We start from the raw sequence: 21,816 nt of genomic DNA on the forward strand, positions 1-21,816 counted from the left end.
ACTACTAGACACCGCACACGCACACGCACACCGCACAGACACTAATCACCTGGTTTGAATTCAAAGGCTTCGCGCCGGGTCGCAAGCGATCATCGTGGGATCGAACACGGCGCTGAAGGACAGGCCGCGGCTCAACGTGCGAGGCGTGGCCGGCGCCGAGACCGTGACGCCGCTGCGGGTCGCGCTCGACTCGACCGGCAAGATCGTCGACGGCCCGCTGCTCGACGTCTCCCTGGGCTCGACGCTCATCTTCACCTCCGAACGCGTCAAGGCCGACGTGGCCCAGCTGTGGCGCGACCGGGGCGTCGAGGTGGTCCGGGTGGGCGAAAAGGTGGTCGGCCAGGGCCTGGACCTCGACGCGGTGCTCACCGCGCTGGCCCAGAGGGGCATTCTCCAGGTGTTGATCGAGGGCGGCGGCAAGCTCCAGAGCCGATTCCTCGCCGAGGACCGGGCCGACAAGGTGGTCCTCTACTACGGAGCTCGCTTCCTTGGCTCTGGTATCACTCCCACCTTGACTGTGTGTCGTGTCGTGTCGTACGAATGGTGGCTAACACGCCAGCGACACACCAGGCGGGCTGCCGTGGGCGCAGGAGAAGGGCTTCAACGCGGACACGATCGCCACGGTGCGATCCTGGCAGCTGGAGCGGGTACAGCAATTCGGCAACGACGTGTGCCTCGAATACGTCAAACCGAGCCACCACCACTAGCCACCACCCTCTCTCCTCCTCTGAACATAGTCAGCTCACAGAGTAATTAAAGGTTTCATGCATTTGTCTAGACACGGGCTCGACCTGCGGGTATTGTCGAGTTGATCCATGGCCACCTCTTGCTTTCATCTTCTTTTACTTCTTCTTCTTCTTCTTCTTTAGGCGTCGCTGCTGGGGTCGTACTGGTACACATAGTCGGACGTGCCGCCGTGCTCCGGCAGCAGGCAGTCCTCGTCAAAGTACTCCCTCAGCTCCTCCTTGCCGTTGCCCGACAGCAGCTTGACCTAAGTGTCCCAAGTTAGCGTGTGCGGTGGTGTGCGTGTGCGGCGCGGTGCGTGTGCGTACCTTGGCCATGGTCTGTTTGGTCATCACGGCGTAGAGGAGCTTCATCAGGGTGCTGACGAGCCACGGCGTGTTGATGAGGTACGCGGCACCGAGCAGTTCGGGGTACACGTCCTGCAGCTTCGAAAGCTGTTGATCGCCGCGTGAGCTTATTTCTATTTTTTTAAACAATAAAATAGTATATTATAAATATTATTAACAAAATATGATGAAGTTTAAAAGTGGTGCTAAACCGAACCTTTCGGATGGCCTCCACGTCCATGTTCTTGGTGAACGAGAAGTCCTTCATGTCGTAGATGAGCACGTATTGCGAAGGTCCTCCCTCGTTTATCACCCTGTTGGTTTTATATAGACAAGAGCACAGAGACATACTTCATGTGAGCACCAACCATCAAGTAGACGACAACAATGACAACGTTGACGAACAGGTGCGCGTACTTGTTTCGGGCGCTTTCGAGGAAGTAGACGCAGGCCTGGTAGGTGCACTCGAGGGTGGTCTTGCCGGGGAAGTGTTGGCGCGGGAAGACCACGACGCACGGCCGGCCCTGCTTGTCGTGCTTGTGCCAGTAGACCAGGCCCGACTTGAGCACCGACTCGAAGCTGGCCTTCTGCAGCCGCATCTCCTCCGGCTTGTTCTCAGCTCGCCATTCCTGAAATAAGTTTTAATTACATTTATTCATTATTCATAAATTAAATTGAATAAAACATTAAATAATAAATGATAAATGATAAATAATATTTGAATTGTTACCATACACACGGGATGGGGGAGGGTGAGGGTGTAGTACGATGGTGGTCTTGAGGATGGCGATGGATTCGTCGAGTGTGGATCGCGCCCGCACGTAGCGCAGGAGCATGGTGTCGTTCAAGTTCTTGACGAACTCGCTGTCCGGAAATGCCGCCCTTAGCGTCACCACCGCCTGACGAGAGAGAAGACAGAGCAAAACCGCAATTAATCGCAAAGCGCCTCTATTTTTTATTTTGATTTAATCAATAAATAGCAAACACAGTACTTATTGTTTTTTAATGTTGGGGATTTGTTATTTATTAAGTTAAATCTTGTAAATGTTCAGAGCCAGAGGGCAGTACCTCTTCTTCCTGAGGAGTTGTGACGGCATACCCAGTCTTCTCGACCTCACGAGGTGTAGTCGTGCTGGTCGTTGTCGTCACCTCCACCGCCTGATCTTCTTGGTACGCTTGCATTCTTCTTTGTTTGTTCTTCTTTGGTGGTTGTTGTCCCTTCCTCTTCTCTTCTTGTCTCCTTTGTCCGATTTCAAACTAAACTGTCGTTGAGGTCGCGCCTGCGCCGTTTGGCTGTGGTGTGTGCAGTTCGTTTTGTGTGAAAAAATCGATTCTGTGCCGTTCTGGCCGTGGCTCTCTTTGTGTGGACGTGTCGTAGTCGTTCGGCGACTTGTGTGTCGTGTGTTCGAGGAAAGGGCCGATTTTCCAACCATTGGTATGGAATTTTCGGCCCACTCCCGACAAGAGGAAATTACCTCGGGGCTTTTAATGTGAGATCCTGAGTTGCGCCAAAGCTGTTGGCCCTGAGTCGGTGGTGGTTGATGATCATCAACCACAGCACTGCAACGCAGGTGATCCTATACACATGGCCATGTGCTGCTATCCTGGACAGCTGTCCTGGACAGTATTGTTTACCAACCAACTGGACAGACTGGAGCAAGACCAGAGGACAAGCATTCACCTTGACGAAGCGAGTCGCGCGTGCTTCTCAACGTGGGCGGCCAGCTCTTCGTGACCTCGCTCGACACCCTACGCTCCCGCGAGCCGGGCTCCTTCCTGGCCGCCATGTTCTCTGGCGAGTGGAAGACTGACGACCAGGGCGCCTTCTACATCGACAGGTGCCCCTCTTGTTGTTGTTTTCGCACAGGCACGCATGGAAGTGCTTCCCGTCCCTCTGCTTGGCCTCGTCCAGCGGCCACACCAGCTCCCCGGTGCGCAGGTACTCCTTGCTCTTCAAGAAGGCTGGAAGGAGGAGTACGATTACCGCAAGGCGCTCGAAGAGATTGGTAAAATGGCAAAAGGGACTCACCAGCTGTGATGTGGAAATGAAGATGCCACAAACTATTTGCGGCGTGGCGTGGCGTGAAAGAAGAGGTGTCGATGGCGTGCCGTCTCTTGAGAGGCCTCCTCCCTACTCGATGACCATGTTGCCGTTGTTGAGGATCGTGCGCAGCGTCTCTCTCAGCGCCGGGTTGAGTCCCTCGTCAAAGTGGAGCTCCGTGATCTTCAACGAGGAGCTGAGCATATCGTTCATTTTCCTGCGGCCATGCACACCGAGCAAGAGAGAGTCAGACCAAGGTTGAGGCCTCTCAGCCAGACGTGTTGATGGCGGTCAATGCGCGTGCGCACATCAGGCAAGCCGGACCGCATACCTGTCGAATACCATGACGAGTTCCCACTTGAACCAGAACTGCTTTTCATCGGGCTTGACCGAAACTGTGAGTGAGTGAGTGAGTGAAGGCGCAGACATGAGGGAAGTGGTGGTAGGGTGGTACGTACCGAGCGGCAGCTCTCGCCTACTATGTGTGATGGTGACCGTGTCCGGCTCGATGACGATCCGTATCTTCCAGCCGTCTGGGCTCGTGTCGTCCTGCGCGTCACGAGAAGAGACGTGCGGGACGGCCAGCAGCATGTTACGATCGTGGCCTGACTGATAAAATGCAGCATTCAGCTGAGTGAAGTGCGCGATGGATGGTACCTTGGTCATGACATGCGACTTGGTGATCTCAGTCTTCAGAATAATGATGGGGATGAAGATCACACTCTGGTTGATCATCTTGAACACCCGCGCCGTTTTCGAGTCCTGACCAATAGACTGCGCGTGAAAGAGGAAGAGAAGGAGGTCTGAGCCTCAGCCCATATGGCTGATCGAAAGGAAAACAGCACATGGCAGGCCACGAGGAGAATGAACGCGGTTCGGGCTCGATATCGAACCTCTGCAAAGAGGGAGCTCATCGACAACTCCATGTCTCCCGTATAGTTGGCTCTGACCATCTCCTCCAACCTGGCACCACCCAACCACAGCCATGAGGCGCTATCTTGTGTGTGTGTGTGTGTGTGTGTGTGTGTGTGTGTGTGTGTGTGTGTGTGTGTGTGTTGCACGCAAAGGAGTTGCGCGCGCACCCTTCCTGGATCTGCTTCAGCTTTGCCTTGTCCTCCATGTGCTGAGCGACCTTGACGATGACTTGCTGTATGACCTCGAGCTGGCTCAGTTCCATCTCCTCCGGCGCCTTCTTCTCAGCGTCCTTGAGGAAGTGCTCGGTCGATTGGAACAGAATGTTGGCCCGGGTCCTAATTGTTATCACCGCCGCCGCAGACGAGTGGTGAGTGCCTCAATGGCCGAATAGTTGAGAGACTAGGTGGTGGTGGAGAGGAGGACGCACGCGCAGGTCGCGCTGCGATACGCCGACGTTGTTGAGGAAGCGCAGCGTGGCCTTGTCCACCGACGGCGGCGCGGTGATGGTGCCGAGCGATTGCTGGAGCTCTTCCCTCTTTCGCCCGTACTCTTCCAGGGCCGACAGAAAGGCGGTGCTGTCCGTCCTCATGTTGAACGCAACGCCCGCATACCCCTCCGTGCCACCTAAACACAACGCCCACCAACGTTAGTTTGGTGTGCGGTGTGCGGTGTGCGGTGTGCGGTGTGCGGTGTGCGGTGTGCGGTGTGCGGTGTGCGGTGTGCGGTGTGCGGTGTGCGGTGTGCGGTGTGCGGTGTGCGGTGTGCGGTGTGCGGTGTGCGGTGTGCGGTGTGCGGTGTGCGGTGTGCGGTGTGCGGTGTGCGGTGGTGTGGATGTGTGTGTGGTGAGCGGGTGCACCCGCTGAGCGCCGGAGCAGGGCGTACCGGTCAACGACTGGATGACAAAGTAGCGCGTCGAGTCGGACACGGTGAACACCTGCGAGATGGGCACAGAGTACAGGAGGCGACCGTCCTCGCGCACGTCGACGAAGGGTATGTGCGACGTGCGCGTTGGCCTGTCCTCCAGTGCGATCGAGAGCGTCCCTGTCCGCCACTGCTCGCTCCACGCTCGAGCTCTGATCGCGAAGCCACAACTGAGCACACGCACGCTGCGCCGTTATAAGCGGCAATCGAGTGACGGTACCTGAACCGGTCGTCATCTTCTGGCAGGTTGGTGTTGAGCCACACCTCGAACACTTCCGTGCGCACCTCCGTCTCTTGTGGCGCGGTGCTCTGTCTGGGCGACCCCACGACCTCGGGCTCGTTCACGACCACTTCTATCCGCCGTATGAGTCCTGCACGACGAGCGCCCCCAAGCCACCACGGATCAGATCGTGAGATTCAGTAATCTTGATCGGGGCCATTGCAGAAGATGGGGCTGGTTGCAGTACGTGGTATGTCCTTGTAGACGGGGAGCTGTGTGATGGGGGTGCGCCATAGGTGCAGCAGCTTCTCTTCCAGACCGAACGATGCCTTGCGGGCGCCGGCGGCAGGAAGTGCCGAGGGGGGCAGCCCCTTCGCTTTTTCATCTTTGGTGCCTTTCTTCTTGGACTTGGTCGCCCTCCGTTTCGAGAACATGTTGTGCCGTGGAGGAGTTCTTCTTGTAATTTAAAGGGCTCTCAATCTCTCTTCTATCAATGAAATGGGCCAGTTCAATCCAATCGTGTAAAAGAAAAAACCGTCTCTTGCTGTTGTCCCAGAGGGTGGCCAGTTATTTCCCCCCATCAAGCGTGTAGCGCTCCTCTCGTGTGAGGGAAGATGCACTATCTCCCCTCGATCGTCTTGTCGTCTCATCTTCTTCGTCCGTCTTGCCCTTTCGTCCTCCTCCTATCCGTACAACTCTGTGTGCGTGGAGAACTGTTGATATGTTGTGTGGTTAGTAGAAGACAACGTCACTGAAGGGGGACTGATCAAGGTGAAGTCGTTACCATCATCAGACGTCTTAGCCTTCGTGTGGCCGGCCCAGCGAGGAGGGCGTGGCCACGGAGCAGCGGTGCGAGGAGAGCGAGGCGCCAGCGGACCGACGAGCAGCGCCGCCGTCCGCGCCCCACATGGGCGAGCGCGAACCCGGCGAGAAGATGGGCGAAGAAGGCGGTGACGGCAACGGCGACGGCGGACGATCATCGGTGACGGCGCCCTCGACGTCGACATCGGTCTTGCCGCCGTTCTCCTCCGCGGTGACCACCACGCCCAAGGCGGCGGGCGTCGGCGGGAGAGGCTTCTGGGGGGTCGACCCGCGGGCGCTGCCGAGGAGGAGGTGAGTGGCGCCGGCGGGCCTGCGCTCGGATTTACCACCCGCGAGCACGTCCTTGAGCGACGTTGAGCGCAAACGCGATTTGGCTGCGGCCTTGGCCATCGCTTCCGCATCCTCATCGTCGTTGTCGTTGTCAGCGGCGGCGCCGGCGCCGGCAGAGCCAACGGCTTCAGGCTTGAGGCCTTTCGCATCTCCGAGCGCGCCCTCGGACCCCTTGGGTAGTGTGGTGCCGCTTAGCTGTTGATCCGTGGTGCCGTCCCGTCGCCCGATGTTGACGCCCGTGTTGCCGTTGCTGGAATCCTCCGAATGTCGAGCCTTGGCGTAGACTGTGACCGGACGTCGGTGCTTCTTGCCACTCGCCGACAAATCCGCCGACAACGACGACGCCAGCGCTGACGACACGCGACCGCCTTGGGTCTCTCCGTTCGCCCCGTTCGCGTCCTTGTCGCTCGGCGTTCTTTCCGACTTCGCTCTCACGTCTCCCGTCTTAATTTCACTCTTGTCGCTCGCCTCCTGTTCGTCGTCGCTCGGCGTCGGCTTGGTGTCCTTCTTGCGGCGGCGGATGGAGCTTCCACTGCCGTCGCTCGCCTTCTTGAGCTTGCTCAGCTTCTTCCTGATGGCCCGCATCGAGCCCTTCTTCTTGAGCGCCTTCTCCGGCGGCCGCGTACTCGGGGCGCCCTTCTCTTCCTTCTCTTCCACCGCCCCTTTGGCCTTCTCCTCCGCGCTGCCGTCGCCTTTCTCTGTGCTCCCCTCATCACCTTCGCTCTTCTTTCTCTCTTTCGCTTCCGTCCCGGTCGCTTCGACTTCGCTCTTTGACGATGCCGCTTCGTTCTTCTTTTTCTCTTTCTCTTTCTCCTTTTCGCGCTGTCGCACGACCTCCGAGCCGCCCGTCTTCGGCACCGATTCCGGCACCGCGTCCGACGAGGTGCTGCGTTCGAGATCGCCCTGTCCGCAGCTGCTGCTTTCGTCATCGTCGCCGTCACTGTCATTGTCCTCCTCCAGCTCCTCGTCGGTCTCCGCGTCCGTGTCCGCGTTGCTCTCTTCTTGGTCCTCGTCGTTCACCACAAGGAGGCTCTCGTGTCTCGAGCGTATGCGTTCCGAGGTCTGGTTGAATATACAAAGATTGAGGTTTTTATAATTCTAGATCAACATGTAGACCTCGTCTGGACAAGTTGTATCGCAAGTAATACTGTACTACACTTATTGTAACACTATACAAAGAAAAACCACTGCGCATCTGCTGTAGCAGGCGTGGTCCGGTAATAAGAATATGTAGAAATTTAAAAAAATATAGAAATATAAAACAAGACAAAAGGTAGCACAAATTGAAGGCGTGTGGACGGGTACGTACGATCTTCTGGAAAAATTGTTCGTAAGTGGCGGTGATCGCCGCATCCTCCTCGCCGTAAAGCTGGGCCATGTGCTCCTCCACCTCCTCCATGATGACGATCACCCCAAACTCGTCGCGCTCAATCGAGTCCCGGAATCTGAACAATATTAGTATTGAGGCGAGTGAGCGAGTGGTAAGGCGCAACGAGAAGAGAAGGAAAGAAGCGGAAAAGTTTGGCCAAGAAGGAGAGTACCGCTTGGGCTTGTGGTAGATGTCGAGGTCGCCCTTCTTGAGTATGAGCCCGCCCTGTTCCAGCTCGACAAAGGCCGTGTGGAAGGAGAATCGAAACATACTCTGCTCGAACTTCTTCTTCGACCCCTCCTTCGTCTTGTCGAGCACCTTTTCCTTGTTCTCCTTGAGGTGGTAGAACTTGATCAGCACGTCGCCCTTTACCATGCAATCCACGTCCCAGATGATCGACGACGACTCTTCCGCAGCATTGTAAAACCTGTGCACAGTGTGTGCGTGTGCGCGCATGTGTTGCGAATTAGAATGGAACAGAGGGAAGCACGGGTACGCAATCTGTGAAGAACTGGGGCTGTACTTTGTCTGCGTGCCGTAGCGTGTCGTGTGTACGAGCTGTCGCGGCATTGACCGCGTGTGGTAGATATTGACATAGGGGCGGCAACCTTGCTTCGTCCAACACGGCACTGCGGTCATCACTGCACGTGTGTACGTACACACGGGCAAGGCAACGACGCGAATTAGCGTGAGTAGTTGCATGATGTAATGAGAAGGCAGTGGCGCGCCGGCGCCGGCGCAAGCGTACCAACTCGCCGGATTCGAAGCACCTTGGGATGCGGTCGCACGGTGTTGCGCAAAATGTTCTGGAAATAGGTAACATAACTGAGGATCGCGCAGGCCATAACGTCAGTTTTAGAAGTGCTTGCTAGAGCTCGCTCTGCGAGGCAGGAGGGAGGGGGCAGCTGCCTGGCGTTAGACGAACCGTTTCTGTGAGGTCTGCGTGACGCCGCGTTCCTTCATGGAACGCATGTAGGCAAAATGGAGCAGGGCTTCTTGCGGATCGGCAAAGTAGCCCGTGAAGATGAGGTAGCAACTGATCACCGTGCCCGTGCGACCTGCCCGAGAGAGAGAAAGGGAAAGGCGCCAAGGAGCACGCACCGCCGGAACGCACACGCACGACCCACGGCATCACATCACGACAGAACCTGTGGCATGAGACTCAGAGCCAACCTTGGTGATGAGTGGAGCCAAAACGCACCCTTGCCGCCGACGCAGTGGATGACGGCAACGTGCTCGGGGGAGGCGCTGAGCCAGTTGTCCATGGAGACGATGATTTGAAAGAGAAGGTCGAGCGGTGGCGAGTGGTGGTCGGGAAACCCAAAGTTGAGCACTTGGTGGTTGAACTTGGAGTAGTCGTACAACCGGCCACTGCGTAGCGTGCGCGGTATTCTGCCCAGTAAGCGGGAGACCAACGAAGAGGGGAGAAGAAGGAGGGAAGATGAACCAACCTGAGGTTCCAGATCATGTAGTTGTTTTTGTGGTAAGTGTGCAACATGCGAGACACTTCGTCGATGTCGTTTCGGTAGGTGGCCTCGATCCCCGTAGCCGGAAAGGCCATCGCTTTCGAAAAAGAAAAAATATATAAATATTAAAACTAATAAATGGCTGCAGAATCGCAAGCGAGTATTGGGGGGGGGTACCAATGAGGTTGTTGGTGATGTAGGACAAGTCGAGATTGTGCTTTTTGTCATTGAATCGGATGCGATCTTTGGAGACCGCGACCCGGACCTTCTTTTTGAGATTCATCGTCTCCTCCTTCTGCAAGAAAAATTGGCAGACGCTAGCCAACAAATTAATTGCAAAATTAGAGCGAACAAGGAATAATTGAAAGTGTGTTGGTGCTCGCTAACTCAACCAAAAGTGGTCTTGCATTTCCGCAATAAAGAGCCACTGAGCAAAAAGCTTTGATTATCTGGTTTATTGAATAATGGTTGGTCGCGATCGAGATGCGAGTTTTCTCGAAGCTTCACCGCCATCTTCACGACCAGCCAATCAACAATTGGCATTGGGTTTGGTGAGTTTTGCGTCAGCCTGCGCAGACACCGGCAAAGGAGCGAAGATCAAAAAGAAGGAACCGAATCAAACAGAGATATAATGAGGCGCTGCATCACTTCCTCCACCCTGAGGGGTTCGTTCTCTTCCCGAGCCATCTCGTCCGCGAGGTATTAATCCCTCGGCCTCTACCTCCGCATTCTTTTCATCGTCCGCTTGTCGCTCAATTACGCCCCTTATCAACAATTGACCCATTTTCTGCCTCAGATCCCTCGCTGCCCCTGCCCACGCTCACGCTTCGGCTCAGCCCGACGCCTCGGTGTACCGCTCCAAGCAGGGAGGCTCTTTCGAGGAGGCCCTCGACATCAATGTTGTTGATGTTGAGGATCTCTTCAATCCCGCTTCCGGCTACTGGGAGAACCCCGCCAACTGGAACGACATGGACTACGTGTGGAAGCTCAAGGTCGAGAGGCTTCAGCAGGAGTACGTCGCTCAACGATCCCCCAACAAATCGGACGATTTTCAGCGTCACCGGAATTTGCCCCCCCCCTGTATTAATCGATCGCCTTCAGGTTGAACATCCCTGCCGAGCAGGCTGCCAAGTTCCGCAAGGAGCACGACATCTCGAAGGGCTACCTCACCCTCGAATGGATCCTCCCCTCGCCCCCTCCTGAGCACACCTTCGAGGAGCTCCCCATCCTCAAGGAGACCGAGGAGGAGCCCGCCACCTCGTTTGAGGCCCGTGCTGCCAGATTGCTGGAGAGCGCCCACAAGGCCAAGACCGTGAGTGCTGAGCACACCCAGACCTTCGAATCGCTCGCCAAGGAGTTCAGCTTCAGCGACAGGGAGAAGACCGCCTTCAAGGAGCTGCTCAACCGTTATGCCAAGGGTCAGACGCCCAGCTTCCCCAATGAGTATGAGGAGCATGCTCACGATGAGCACCACTAGGCCCTGTACTCCTTGCGTTCTCATCTCAGTTAATTATTGTTCAAAACCACATCATCGGCAAATTTCATCGACCCACTCGCATGTACCGCGGAGTGCAGCTGCCTGCTGGTGCGCGAGCACTCGTGCACGTTTCCTTTCTTCCTGTTTTCATTTAGAGTTTTGATTCGAAGATGGAAGCAGAGCAGGTGCCGTCGCCCCTGGTGCTGTGGGGGTCCATCTACACCATGAACCCCAGCGCACCCTGGGCTGAGGCTGTGGTGGTCCTCGAAGGGCGCATTGCCTTCGTCGGCTCAAAGGCACCCCCCCCCCACCAAGCCTTCAATCTTGCAGCTTGATCATCCGTTGATGGCCACTCGTGCGTGCAGGAGGGATCGCGAGAGTATCTCACCGCCGACGCCAAGGTCATCGACGTGTCCTCTTTGCCAGGTAAAGCTTGAGTGCTCCTTGCTCGTGCCCGTGAAGTGCCGTACTGACTGAGCGTGCTGCGGCAACATCAACGACAGAGGGCGGCCTCATTCTGCCCGGCTTCCAGGACGCTCACGTCCACCCGCTCAGCGGAATGATCATCGAACAGAGCTGTGACATGGCTCGCTGCGGCGGGCTCGAACCGGCGCTTGCTTTGGTTCGCTCTCACATCTCCCACTACATCTCTCATCTGGGGCGCAACGGACGGGCGTATTCACCCTCGCCGGTTCTTCCAGGTTGAGGAGTACGCTGCGGACCACCCGGAGATGGAGTGGATTGTGGGCGGCGGGTGGGACATGTCGTGGTTCCCCGACGGGCTCTCCCTGGCCAGCGTGCTCGATCGGGTGATGGCCGACCGACCAGCCGTGTTCAGACGCGTCGACGGACACGCCGTGGTAAGCCACCGCCACCACCACCCCGCTCGTGTTGCCACCATCGCGTGCTATCTCATCACACACGCCATGCCACGCACGCCACGCAGTGGGCCAACACTGCAGCGATGCAAGCGATCGATGTGTACCACAAGGACTTCCCAGATCCGCCCCACGGTCGGATCGACAAGGATCCACACACCGGACTGCCGATCGGCTCTTTCCAGGAGCAGGTGATGCCTTTTCGCCTTTGTTCTCTCTCTCTCTCTCTCTCTCTCTCTCGCCCTATACCAGTCACTGACTCACCTTGTGATGAATCAATCGCGCTATAGGCCGGAGATCTGTTTCAAAAGCACATTCCGCCGCTCCCCATGGCGGCCCGAGTCGAGGCGCTGGAGCTCGGCATGAAGCGCATGGCCAGCCTCGGCATTACTGCGTTCCAGGTTCCCCTCTCCTTGCGACCAACATCGTTTGTTTCTTTCTTTTCTCCTTCCGCTTTTCTTCTTTCCTGACCTCCCGCCGTCGTGTTTGTAGGACGCGTTGATTCGAGGACCCAACATTCACGCCTACGAGGAAGCGATTCGAGATCCGAAGCGGTTCCCGCTCAAGTGCTCCGTGTGCCTGTGGTGGGACTTCCACCACGCCGAGGGCACGTCGTGACCAAAAGTGCACCCACGCAAGTCGCCTCGAGTTGGCTGACTCTTGTGTGTCTCATCCAGATGATGGCGCGAACGTGCAAAAGCAAGTGGAGGACCAGATGCTGCAGATGAAAGCGCACAGGCATCACCACCACCTTTTCTCATTTGTGATGCACGTCGTGTGGCGTTCTTCTGACAGACTTTAGTGCGTGCCTTCTCCAGGAGCGACTACGCCAAGCTGATCGAAAAGACCGACAACAAGCTCGTGCGCGTGAACACCATCAAGCTCATGCTCGATGGCGTGATGGAAACCAAAACCGGTAAGCCCAAAAGCTATCGGCGGTTTTGCTTACGAACTCACCAACCTCTTCGTATGCCGTTTTGTTTGTTTTGTGTTTGTTTTGTTTGATTTTAGCCTACCTTCATGAACCGTACTGCAGCTGCCACGTGAAGTCGGGCGAGGCTCACAAGAGCCACGAGGCCGACCATCGAGGCATCACCAATTTTCCCAGGGACTACCTCCACATGGTGACCGCTGCCGCCGACAACGCCGGATTCCAGATTCACGTACCCACACCACTTACATTATATATTTTCTCTAATACATTTCACGTATTATTAATGTTTTATTAATATTTCAGGCCTCAATTTGTTTCTGTTTTATTTTAAATAATTAATTTTGCTTTCTTGGCGGCCGCTCTAGTGCCATTCGATCGGCGACAATGCGCTCTCGGACGTGTTGGACGCGTTCGAACAGATCAAGAAGGAGCGCGAGGCGCGGGGCGAGTGGGAGGGCTGCGACCTGCGGCATCAGGTGGCCCATCTGCAGGTCGTGCGACCGGTCGACGTCCCGCGATTCAAGGCGCTCGACGTCATCGCCAACTTCCAGCCCTACTGGTCGTTCAAGGACACGTGGATGATCGTGGCCTATGCAGCACCTCCAGGAAAGGAGCGCCTGGCAGTACCCCATACGTGAGGTTCTCGACACCGGCGCGCACGTCTGTTTTGGAAGGTACTCTATGCCCGTGTGCGGTGTGTGCGGTGTGTGCGGTGTGTGCGGTGTGTGCGTGTTCACTAAGCTCAGTGGCTGACTCGCGAGTCTTGGGTGCATGATCCAAGCGATTGGTTCGTGTCTTCGCTGAATCCGCTCGACGGCATCGAGGTGGCCATCACCCACCTGCCTCTGGGCACCAAGCCGGACAGCGAGGAGGCCAAGGACCCGCTCAATCCGCATCAGCGCATCACCCTCGAGCAGGCCCTGCGTGCCTACACCCTCGGTACGTGTGTGCTGTGTGTGTGTCGTGTGTTTGTGTGCCGTGTGCGCACTCGGGTTGGCTGACTGGGGCATGACACACAAAGGCTCGGCCTACGCCGGCTTTCTGGACAAGGAGACGGGCAGCATCGAGGTGGGCAAGGCGGCCGACATCATCGTGCTGGACAAGAACCTGTTCGAGATCCCGACGCACGACATCCACACAGCCAAGGTCACCCACACCTTTGTAGACGGAGCGCTGGTCTACGCCGCTTCTTCGTCTTAACCACCAGTCACAGCACGGTCGACATTTATTGTGGTTGGCTGTCCAGGACAGCCAGTTGGCCAACCCAAAGGTTCGGTTTTGTTGGCAACTAGTGTGTAACAAACCGCACAGAAGAAGAAGAACAGAACAGAACCAACCCAAGACTCTTACTCTCAACCAGAACCAAACCGACCCATAAGAAGTACCAAGTAGTAGCCAACACATACATGAGGAACCACAACAACGCAGGCCTGATCTCCATCGTCGCCCTGGTCGTTCTTTTGCTGTTGTCCGCCTCGGTTCGCCAGGCTTCGGCTGGACCCGGGCTCTACGGCGTCTGCCAGGCTGGCTGCTGCGCGCTGGCCGTCTCGTGCTACTCGGCCGCCGGCTTCACCTTCGGCACTGTGACCGCAGGCGCAGGCGTACCGGCTGCGATCCTGGCCTGCAACGCTGCTCTCGGGGTATGCAGCGCCAAGTGCGCTGCAGTCACCCTCTTCGTCCCCACTCTCTGATGTCTGCACCGTGGCCAGGGCCTCTCACCCACACGCGGGCCAGAACTGTTAATAAAAGTTTGCTGTTTTCTTTTGATTTGATAGATTGATTTTCAACAAAGCAACTGTGATGGAGTGGTGGGCTCTCGCTCTCGTGGTGGCCGTTGTGGTGGTCGTCCTTATGGTGGCGCTGCACTACGCGACCGCACCCGCACGCTACGCTCCGGCTGGCAAGCACGTCCTCATCACTGGTGCCGCCAAACTGCCAAATTGAAATCAACTCTTTTCGATGATGAAACATTAATGCTCCATCAGGCGGCAGCAGCGGCATCGGCAAGGCCACCGCCATTCGCCTGGCCCGCCTCGGCGCCAACATCACCATCCTCGCCCGCACCCGTTCAACGTGCGTCTCACCCTTCATTTATTTATGATTTAAATTATTTATAAATCATAAATAATTTAAATCAACCCTAAATAAACATAATAGTTATTAATTATTTAATGTGCTTTGGGCTGGGCCAGGCTGGAGGCGGCGGCAGAGGAGATCAGGGCCGAGCGCCAGGACGCGCAGAAGCAGTTCGTGGAGGTCCTCTCCGTCGACGTCGCCGACGACGCCCAAGTTCAGCGCGAGATCGCCCGCCACATCGAACAGTGCGCTTCCCTTCTTCTTTCCACCGCACGCATCGCACACGCACTATCGCACACCGCACACGCACACCGCATGCACCGCACGCGCGCTTGCTGATGTTGCGAGTGGTGCGTGGTGCGTGGCTTGTGAAGGTTCGGTCCGGTGGACGTGCTGATCACGAGCGCGGGAGCGACGCGGCCCACCCACTTCGACGAGATTGACGTGGCCACCTTCCGCCAGCTCATGGACATCAACTACCTCGGCACCGTCTCCTGCGTCAAGGCCGTCCTGCCTCATATGTACGCCCATCAAAGACACGACACGACACGACACACACGACACACATGACACACACGACACACGACACCGCACACGCGGGCATGGGCTGATGATGGCGGTGGGGACGGTGCGAAGGAAGGAGAGGAGGGCCGGCAGGATCATCTTCATCAGTTCGATGGCGGGGCTGTCGGCGACCTTTGGCTACGCGGCCTACGCGCCCACCAAGTGGGCGCTCAAGGGACTCGCCCAGTCGCTCTCGCAGGAGCTCCTCCCCTACAACATCTGGCTGTCGCTCTGGTATGTCACACATCGCACACGCACACACCGCACACGCGCATGACACACGCCTCACGCACACGACACACGCAGTTATCCGCCGGACACGGACACGCCGATGTTGCGCGAGGAGAACACGTACAAGCCGCCCATCGCCAAGGTCATCTCCGAGAGCGGCGGTGTGGTGCCGCCGGACGACGTGGCCAAGGGCATCGTCGCGGGCCTCATCAACTACCGATTCGAGATGTTCGCCAACTTTGACGGCGAGGCGCTCGGTACCGCGTGGCCCACCACTCGCCCGGCGAGCTTTCGTCTGCTCATATCCGCTGACCACACAACACAACACAACGACGCTCGCGCAGGTCTGGTGTCGAGTGGCTTCAACCCGCCGGACACGCTGTTCCGTCTGCTGCTGGAGATGGTCTCGATGCCGATCATGCGGGCCGTGGCCGTGGGCTACCACCTCAACTGGAACCGCCTCATCCGCAACCACTTCAACGCCGAGCACGCCCCCAACAAAGACAAACGTGCATAGCTCCCACCCCACCCACCCATGTTGGTTGCAATGACAACAAAGATAGCCTTCAACCCACATCGCGTGCTGTCGTGTCGTGTCGTGTCGGGCGCTCGCCAAGGACCATTGCTTGGGGACAACGCAGCACGTGCGCACTGAGCGGGCGATGAAGGTCTTCTTTCTTTTTGTTTCGTTCTTCTTCAAGAAGAAGCGGGAGGGGTCTGCTTCTTCTTGAAGGCGGCCTTGATGACGTCGGCGTCGGTGTCCGCATCGTACTCGGCCACCCGCTCCGGTTGGCGGCTGTGCCGTCGTGGCGGCCACGTCTTGTAGGCCAGCTCCACCTCGCCCAGGAACGAGTAGAAATTCTGGAACACACGCGATCTCATCTGTGCGTGTGCGTGTGCGGTGGTGCGTGTGCGTGTGCGTGTGCGTGTGCGGTGGTGCGTGTGCGTCGTCCCAGCAGCGAGTATCAGTTGAAAGTGTTCATGCGAGCCCGCGTAGAAAGGCCGGCGGGGGCAGTACCACATCGCCCTTGCCTCGCCACTTGGGCACGCCGTGGTCGTAGTGAATCACAAAGACCTCGGGGAGGCCGAAGAAGCGGTAGCCGGCGATGTTGAGCTCCGTGGCCTGCGCCACCTTGTCGTAGCCGTAGCCGATGAACCGCTCATCATACCTACAGCCGCCCTCCGATCAGTCGAAGAAGAGGGGCAAAGGTGGGGGAGGGGCATGGCATCGTACAGGGGCACGGAGTCGCGTGGGACCATCATGTAGGGCTCGTACTCGGGCCGGAAGGTGATCTCGTAGGGCTCGGAGCTGTTCATCCACGCGGTGTAGTTGGTGGGCGCGTGGGCGGGGGCCCACTTGACCTCGTGCACCTGCCGTATCAGGTCCCGGCGGGACATCTCCACCAGCTCCTTCCTCGAGTCTGGCAATGGCACCTGCGCCGCACAACACGCACACGCACGACCGCACACGCACACGCACACGCACACGGCCACGACGTGTCGGCGCGGCGTGACCGAGGAAGGGCGATCGGTTGGTACGGACCCCAGGCTCGATCTCGAAGGCGGGTACGACCCAGACGACGCCGGGGCTGTCCGGCTCTTGAGCGCCTTCGCTGATGCGGCCCAACCGGGGCATCATGTCCCTGTGCGCGCGAGGCCGCGGTGAGCGTAAGAAGAAAAACACGTGTGTTTCGTACATGATGACGCTGTGGGAGTCGGGGGAGGGGATGAAGTCGGCATCGAGGATCAGGGCGTGCTCGGTGCGGCACCGGGCCAGCGCGATGTTGCGCAGGGTGTTGACCGGGTAGAGCCCCAGCGTCTTGTACGCGTAGTTCCTCTACGCGCGACGCAATGAAATCGATCGAGGTAAGTCAGTCATGAGCAGGTGCGAACATGTAGGCACCTGCTCGAGGTCTCGAGACGGCAGTACCTCGCTGATGACCAGATGGAAGTCGATGTTGTCGGCGAGCTTGTCCCACGTCGACCGGAAGTAGAGGACCTCGTCCACCTCGGCCTCGTCCATCACAAACACCGCCGCCGAAATGGGACCTTCACGATGACCACATCGTTAGTCAAGCCAGGCCTCTCTTTCTCTGTTCTTCGGCTGATGTTGTGACGTCGCACCGTCCCAGTTCTGGGCCATCATGCGCAGCGAGGGCAACCGGTCGATCGTGAGCTGCGTCGCAATCGACACTCCCTTCGGGTCCTGCGAGCTCGAGCACGTCAGCGTTCGTTGGCTGTAGGCCAGGAGGAGGCAATCAACAATCGGTACCGGGGAGAGGGCAGAGCGGACGGTGTATCGGTTGGGACAGCATCCGTGCCGCACGGGGGTGTCGGCTCGCTCGACCCGGCACCCCTCAAAGCCCGGCTCTGAGCCCAAGGACATGAAAAGGTGAGCATGTTGAGCAGCGAATAGCAGAAGAAAGATAGCGGCGGGTGGCCGCACCGATGATTGTCGTGGCGGCCAGGAAGAGGTCGTCGAACCAGACCGTGCCGGCGTGGTCCAGAAACAGGATAAATATATTTACAGACATCACGTCCTGTCCCACCACACCACCATCGTTGAGTCGCGCAACGCAACGCGCACGCACACGCACACACGCACACACGCACACACGCACACACGCACACACGCACACACGCGCACGCCTAAGCACCCGCGGAAGAGTACCTTTTCGGTTTCGATGACCATGCACTCCTTTTCCCAACGGTGGTCTTCGGTCCGCCACGTCATCTTGTGGCCGTAGGAGTGCGAGCCGTCGGCGAACTTGATCTGCAGGCCGATGCCGTAGCCCCCGTCCCGCTTGCCGCTCACGTCCTTGGCCGCACTCCAGGCCGAGAGCAGCAGATACCTCTTGGTCGTCGCCCCTCCGAGCTCCGCCTCATCTCCCTCTTCATCGTGGTCGCTGTCTTCGTTCTCTTCACCGCCTTGCCTCGTGGTTTGGGCTGTGGTGGCATTGATGAGAACGAACTGCGACGCGCCGTACTTGTAGTTAGCCTTGTCCGGCGACTTGAAGCACATCGACGAGGTGCCGGTCATCGCCCTGTCTGTACACAGCTCTGTTGATTGCCACACACACACACACACACACACACACACACACACACACACACACACACACAACACACACACACACAACACACACACAGGTTAGGATTGATGGGCAGTGCGAAGCGAAAAAAGAGCGGCGCAGACCGATGGGGGTCATCATGGAGTGCCAGTAGGCCGGGAAGGAGTTGGGGTCGATCTTCATGTAGTTCGGGTCGAAGTACTTGACGTAGTGCTGGGGGCCGCGGTCCTCGAAGGACGGGTTGGCCACCAGGTTGTGCGCGCCGCGCGTGGTCAGTCTCCGCCCGCACGCGCGCATGGTCTTCTCCCTGCTCTCCTCGCTGCGGCGGCACAGCAGGCTGAACCGGTACTCCGTCACGGGCTTCAGGACCCGCAACTCTGCGTGCGTGTCCACGCCCTCGTAGACCTTGTAGAGAGCGATCAGTAGCGCACGGCACGATCGCCGCACACGCACACGCTCGTACCAACTGTGTCCGTGCGGTGCCGTGGGTCGGCTTGGCCTTGAGCTCGCACCACAGGGCCTCGGTGCTATGGTGCTGCCAATGCACCACCACCGACGTGGCGTTGATGCTGGCAAAGTAGGGACACGGCGAGCGAGGCAGAGCCGCGTCGGCCGACTTCTTCGCACCTCCTCCCTTGCTCGAAGGCCTCTTCACCTCCTCGTCTGTCTTTCGAGTGCCGGTGGTGGTGAGCTGCGGCTCATCATCTTCACCAGCGGACTCCTGCCTGGCCGCCCAGTTCTGGAACCAGTCGTCCGCCCTCTTCGCTCCGTCGACGCCTCGCTCGCTGGCCGCCTTCTTGCCCCAGGGGCTGACCTCTGTTGGTGGCATCACCAACCGCTCCCCTTCTTCTTCTCGTGAGCTCTGTACGCTGCGTACGAGGCTCACCTCGACTGAACCACCGTCGCCATCTGCCCCACCGCCGGTGCCCTGCCACAGCACCAGCCCAACGAAGCCGCAGATGAGCAGCACCAGCGAACCCACCAGCGCCAGACGCAACCCGAGCGACAAGCACCAGCCGCAGGCGCTGCCCTTGTGCCGACGCGCCTCGAACAGCGGCAGCGCTGGCGAGGCTCGCCCATGAGGCCGCTTGAGCATCCTCTCCCTCTCCTCCTCTACTCGAACGAAGGGGCGTGGCCTCTCTGGGATGCGCTCGAATTGTGCTGCTTTCTGCGTACAAAAAAGGCAAAATGTAAATAAAAATTGAGAAATTTATTTGTTTGAAGCACAACAAATAAATAATAACAAAATTACAAAGAAGACTTGTTCGGTTATTTACGTGTTTTGCTGGTGGAAGGGAATAAATAAGAGTTGTGTGTGTGTGACGAAGTACGAGCTCGCTATCTCTCTTTCGCGTCTCTGCTTTAGACCAGCTGCACGTAGTTGGCCGGGATGAGACCGCGCCTGCCGTTGAGCTCGGCCTCCCACCAGTCGCCGTTCTTGCTGATGATGTTGAGCACCTGGCCGGGCTGGAAGCCCAGCTCGGTCGGGGCCTCCGGGTTGAACGCGTACAGAGCGCGGGCCTGCTCTCCGGGCCTCCTCGGGGGAGCGGGTCCGGGCCTGCCGGGCATGGGAGGGGCACCACCCTGGGGAGGCGCGAAGCCCTGCTGCGGGGGAGGGGCGCCATAGCCAGGCTGGCCGCCGTAGCCGCTCTGAGGGGCACCGTAGCCGGGCTGGCCGCCATAGCCGCTCTGCGGGGCGCCGTAGCCGGGCTGGCCACCGTAGGCGGGGGGCTGACCGCCGTAGCCGCTCTGAGGGGCAGAGGCATACGAGGGTGGTTGCTGGTAGGAAGGCGTGTGGTCGACGCGGCTCGTGCCGGTGGCCTTCTTGTGCGACTCGTAGGTCTTCAACGCGGAGGACTCCTCGTCATCGAGGATGACCACGCGGTGGTGGTGAGCAGCCTTGGGGTCGATGTGCTGCACCATGGGCACCAGCGAGGTGGTGATGGCAGCCACCTCCTGATAGTACCTAGCGGCCGCTTGGATGATCTGACAAACGTACACGTGCAGTGTAAGAATACGCCGACGAGGTGAACGTGTGAACGCGAAGAAGGTGAACCGCGTACAGTGGAGAAGCACGGATCGAAGAAGGTGTTCCTGTCGGCGCACAGCCTCTGGATGTCCCTGATGAGCTCGGTGTTCAGCTCCTCGTAGGCGGCCTTCCACATGTTGTAGTTGGCCTCGGCCTGCAGGAGGCAGAAGAAAAAAAAGGGGGTGAGAGAATAAATAAAGTGTCTGGAGATTCTAGTAGAAGCATTGAAAGAATGAGAATCACGAACCTGTGTGAGCTTCTCCGGCTTTTCGGGAGGGTGGGCGAGGAACTTCCTCACCTTGCCCCTGAAACGATCCATCTCAAGTCGTCGGCGCGACCTCTCGTTGATTCGGTTCTCCATCGTCCTGTACTGGCCGAGGTAGGCATCGACGGGGGCGACGATATCAACGCGAAGAGTCTCATCCTGAAAATTGAACGAGCGAAGTGAGATGTAGAGCAACGCAGGAAATGGGATATTTAAATTCAAGAAAAACGCTGCATTACGTACCAGGGCCTGTCGGGCCTTGTCGATGTCACCGACGGTAAGGAGGTAACGCTGGTTGCACTCCCAGAGGGCGCTGCCAGAATCGTAGAAGCAGCCCGTGCTCGTACCCAGGGAGCTGTGAGCATCAGAAATGGCTGCAGAGGGCAAAATGATGAGGTGTAAGGCTTTACATCCGAAGATGGGCGCAGATAGGAAAGAAGCACGTACCTCGAAGGCTCTTAGTGTAGTCGCTGAGGTCCTTGCTCATCTTCTTGAGCTGCTTGTAGTAGAGGTCGAACTTGGCGTGCTCCTGGTTGAAGCCGACATCGACCGTCTCCTCGGCCTTGCCCACCTTCTCCTTCACCTTCTGGGTGGTTCTGTTGGTCACCGCCGTAAGACCCTTGAAACCGAACTTGGGCTTGCTCGTCATCTTCTACTTTTTCTTTCCCTACAAGAGATGAAAGAAACACTCTGCGGTGTGGTTGCGTGGAGGGGGTAGTGAGGAGAGTGAGTCGCGTGGGGCTCGCTTCAGCCGGCTGTGAGGGTTGTTGGGGCAATGCCGTTCAAACCAACAGCTCAGAGCTGACGGGGTGTCTAATAAGGCAGTTTGAGGCCACCGAAGTGCGAGGCCTTGCGGGGTAGCGTACCGGTGTTTGTGTTGTGTGGAAGAGATGTTCGAAGCTTGTCGATCGTGCGTGGTCCTTCTAAACTCCCGTAGCAGAAGCCCCGCTGTCCTCGCAATCTCGTAAATTAACCCTCGCCCCCGGATTTATCTCCCTTCCGCCTTCTTCTCGTAATTTGTGAACAATGCTCGCGCTAGCCACCCCAACAATCCACGAATATTTGTACTAATACCGCCGTACCAAATTCTGGGAAAGAAATAAAGATGTGTTTTGTCTCCGACAAACTGCCCGTTGC

At 57.8% G+C, this 21,816-nt stretch overlaps 8 protein-coding genes and 3 pseudogenes across 8 annotated transcripts; 6 read left to right on the forward strand and 5 right to left on the reverse strand.

Annotated features, from left to right (window-relative positions):
• ACA1_371580 overlaps nucleotides 1-707 on the forward strand; it is a 1,120-nt pseudogene extending 413 nt beyond the window's left edge.
• A 158-nt stretch (nucleotides 708-865) lies between these two features.
• On the reverse strand, nucleotides 866-1,906 carry ACA1_371590 (CRAL/TRIO domain containing protein; the record flags this gene model as incomplete). The annotated part of the gene is made up of 5 exons (XM_004340285.1): nucleotides 866-991; nucleotides 1,053-1,178; nucleotides 1,288-1,384; nucleotides 1,488-1,699; nucleotides 1,838-1,906. The coding sequence occupies 5 exons, from the start codon at nucleotides 1,904-1,906 to the stop codon at nucleotides 866-868; spliced, it is 630 nt and encodes a 209-aa protein (XP_004340333.1).
• A 949-nt stretch (nucleotides 1,907-2,855) lies between these two features.
• On the forward strand, nucleotides 2,856-3,108 carry ACA1_371600 (annotated as a pseudogene).
• A 93-nt stretch (nucleotides 3,109-3,201) lies between these two features.
• ACA1_371610 (uncharacterized protein) lies at nucleotides 3,202-5,601 on the reverse strand (the record flags this gene model as incomplete). Its single annotated transcript, XM_004340286.1, is given in 11 exon segments — nucleotides 3,202-3,328; nucleotides 3,443-3,506; nucleotides 3,570-3,660; nucleotides 3,769-3,885; nucleotides 4,005-4,074; nucleotides 4,194-4,361; nucleotides 4,376-4,425; nucleotides 4,454-4,650; nucleotides 4,909-5,099; nucleotides 5,168-5,318; nucleotides 5,415-5,601. The coding sequence occupies 11 exon segments, from the start codon at nucleotides 5,599-5,601 to the stop codon at nucleotides 3,202-3,204; spliced, it is 1,413 nt and encodes a 470-aa protein (XP_004340334.1).
• A 364-nt stretch (nucleotides 5,602-5,965) lies between these two features.
• ACA1_371620 (Phosphatidylinositol-3,4,5-trisphosphate 3-phosphatase) lies at nucleotides 5,966-9,437 on the reverse strand (the record flags this gene model as incomplete). Its single annotated transcript, XM_004340287.1, has 8 exons — nucleotides 5,966-7,381; nucleotides 7,629-7,764; nucleotides 7,861-8,095; nucleotides 8,437-8,513; nucleotides 8,614-8,746; nucleotides 8,890-9,080; nucleotides 9,140-9,251; nucleotides 9,332-9,437. The coding sequence occupies 8 exons, from the start codon at nucleotides 9,435-9,437 to the stop codon at nucleotides 5,966-5,968; spliced, it is 2,406 nt and encodes an 801-aa protein (XP_004340335.1).
• Nucleotides 9,438-9,785: 348 nt separating this feature from the next.
• ACA1_371630 (uncharacterized protein) lies at nucleotides 9,786-10,631 on the forward strand (the record flags this gene model as incomplete). The annotated part of the gene is made up of 3 exons (XM_004340288.1): nucleotides 9,786-9,853; nucleotides 9,951-10,166; nucleotides 10,256-10,631. The coding sequence occupies 3 exons, from the start codon at nucleotides 9,786-9,788 to the stop codon at nucleotides 10,629-10,631; spliced, it is 660 nt and encodes a 219-aa protein (XP_004340336.1).
• A 170-nt stretch (nucleotides 10,632-10,801) lies between these two features.
• ACA1_371640 (amidohydrolase superfamily protein) lies at nucleotides 10,802-13,643 on the forward strand (the record flags this gene model as incomplete). Its single annotated transcript, XM_004340289.1, has 13 exons — nucleotides 10,802-10,915; nucleotides 10,997-11,057; nucleotides 11,135-11,253; nucleotides 11,333-11,491; nucleotides 11,578-11,700; nucleotides 11,800-11,910; nucleotides 12,002-12,123; nucleotides 12,328-12,425; nucleotides 12,521-12,672; nucleotides 12,809-13,027; nucleotides 13,068-13,117; nucleotides 13,225-13,382; nucleotides 13,465-13,643. 13 exons carry the CDS (start codon nucleotides 10,802-10,804, stop codon nucleotides 13,641-13,643), a joined length of 1,665 nt encoding a protein of 554 aa, XP_004340337.1.
• A 206-nt stretch (nucleotides 13,644-13,849) lies between these two features.
• ACA1_371650 lies at nucleotides 13,850-14,134 on the forward strand (annotated as a pseudogene).
• A 109-nt stretch (nucleotides 14,135-14,243) lies between these two features.
• ACA1_371660 (3-ketodihydrosphingosine reductase) lies at nucleotides 14,244-15,831 on the forward strand (the record flags this gene model as incomplete). Its single annotated transcript, XM_004340290.1, has 7 exons — nucleotides 14,244-14,364; nucleotides 14,429-14,516; nucleotides 14,636-14,764; nucleotides 14,894-15,040; nucleotides 15,156-15,317; nucleotides 15,390-15,571; nucleotides 15,659-15,831. 7 exons carry the CDS (start codon nucleotides 14,244-14,246, stop codon nucleotides 15,829-15,831), a joined length of 1,002 nt encoding a protein of 333 aa, XP_004340338.1.
• Nucleotides 15,832-16,010: 179 nt separating this feature from the next.
• On the reverse strand, nucleotides 16,011-19,481 carry ACA1_371670 (N-acetyllactosaminide beta-1,3-N-acetylglucosaminyltransferase; the record flags this gene model as incomplete). Its single annotated transcript, XM_004340291.1, is given in 13 exon segments — nucleotides 16,011-16,175; nucleotides 16,333-16,483; nucleotides 16,549-16,748; nucleotides 16,858-16,957; nucleotides 17,012-17,151; nucleotides 17,245-17,363; nucleotides 17,439-17,520; nucleotides 17,587-17,684; nucleotides 17,761-17,854; nucleotides 17,986-18,362; nucleotides 18,511-18,790; nucleotides 18,849-19,247; nucleotides 19,263-19,481. The coding sequence occupies 13 exon segments, from the start codon at nucleotides 19,479-19,481 to the stop codon at nucleotides 16,011-16,013; spliced, it is 2,424 nt and encodes an 807-aa protein (XP_004340339.1).
• Nucleotides 19,482-19,747: 266 nt separating this feature from the next.
• Nucleotides 19,748-21,328, reverse strand: ACA1_371680 (BAR domain containing protein; the record flags this gene model as incomplete). The annotated part of the gene is made up of 5 exons (XM_004340292.1): nucleotides 19,748-20,371; nucleotides 20,449-20,568; nucleotides 20,662-20,838; nucleotides 20,923-21,053; nucleotides 21,127-21,328. The coding sequence occupies 5 exons, from the start codon at nucleotides 21,326-21,328 to the stop codon at nucleotides 19,748-19,750; spliced, it is 1,254 nt and encodes a 417-aa protein (XP_004340340.1).
• Nucleotides 21,329-21,816: the final 488 nt, after the last annotated feature.

Source organism: Acanthamoeba castellanii, assembly GCF_000313135.1.
Source record: "Acanthamoeba castellanii str. Neff unplaced genomic scaffold scf7180000084664, whole genome shotgun sequence".
NCBI lineage: Eukaryota > Discosea > Longamoebia > Acanthamoebidae > Acanthamoeba > Acanthamoeba castellanii.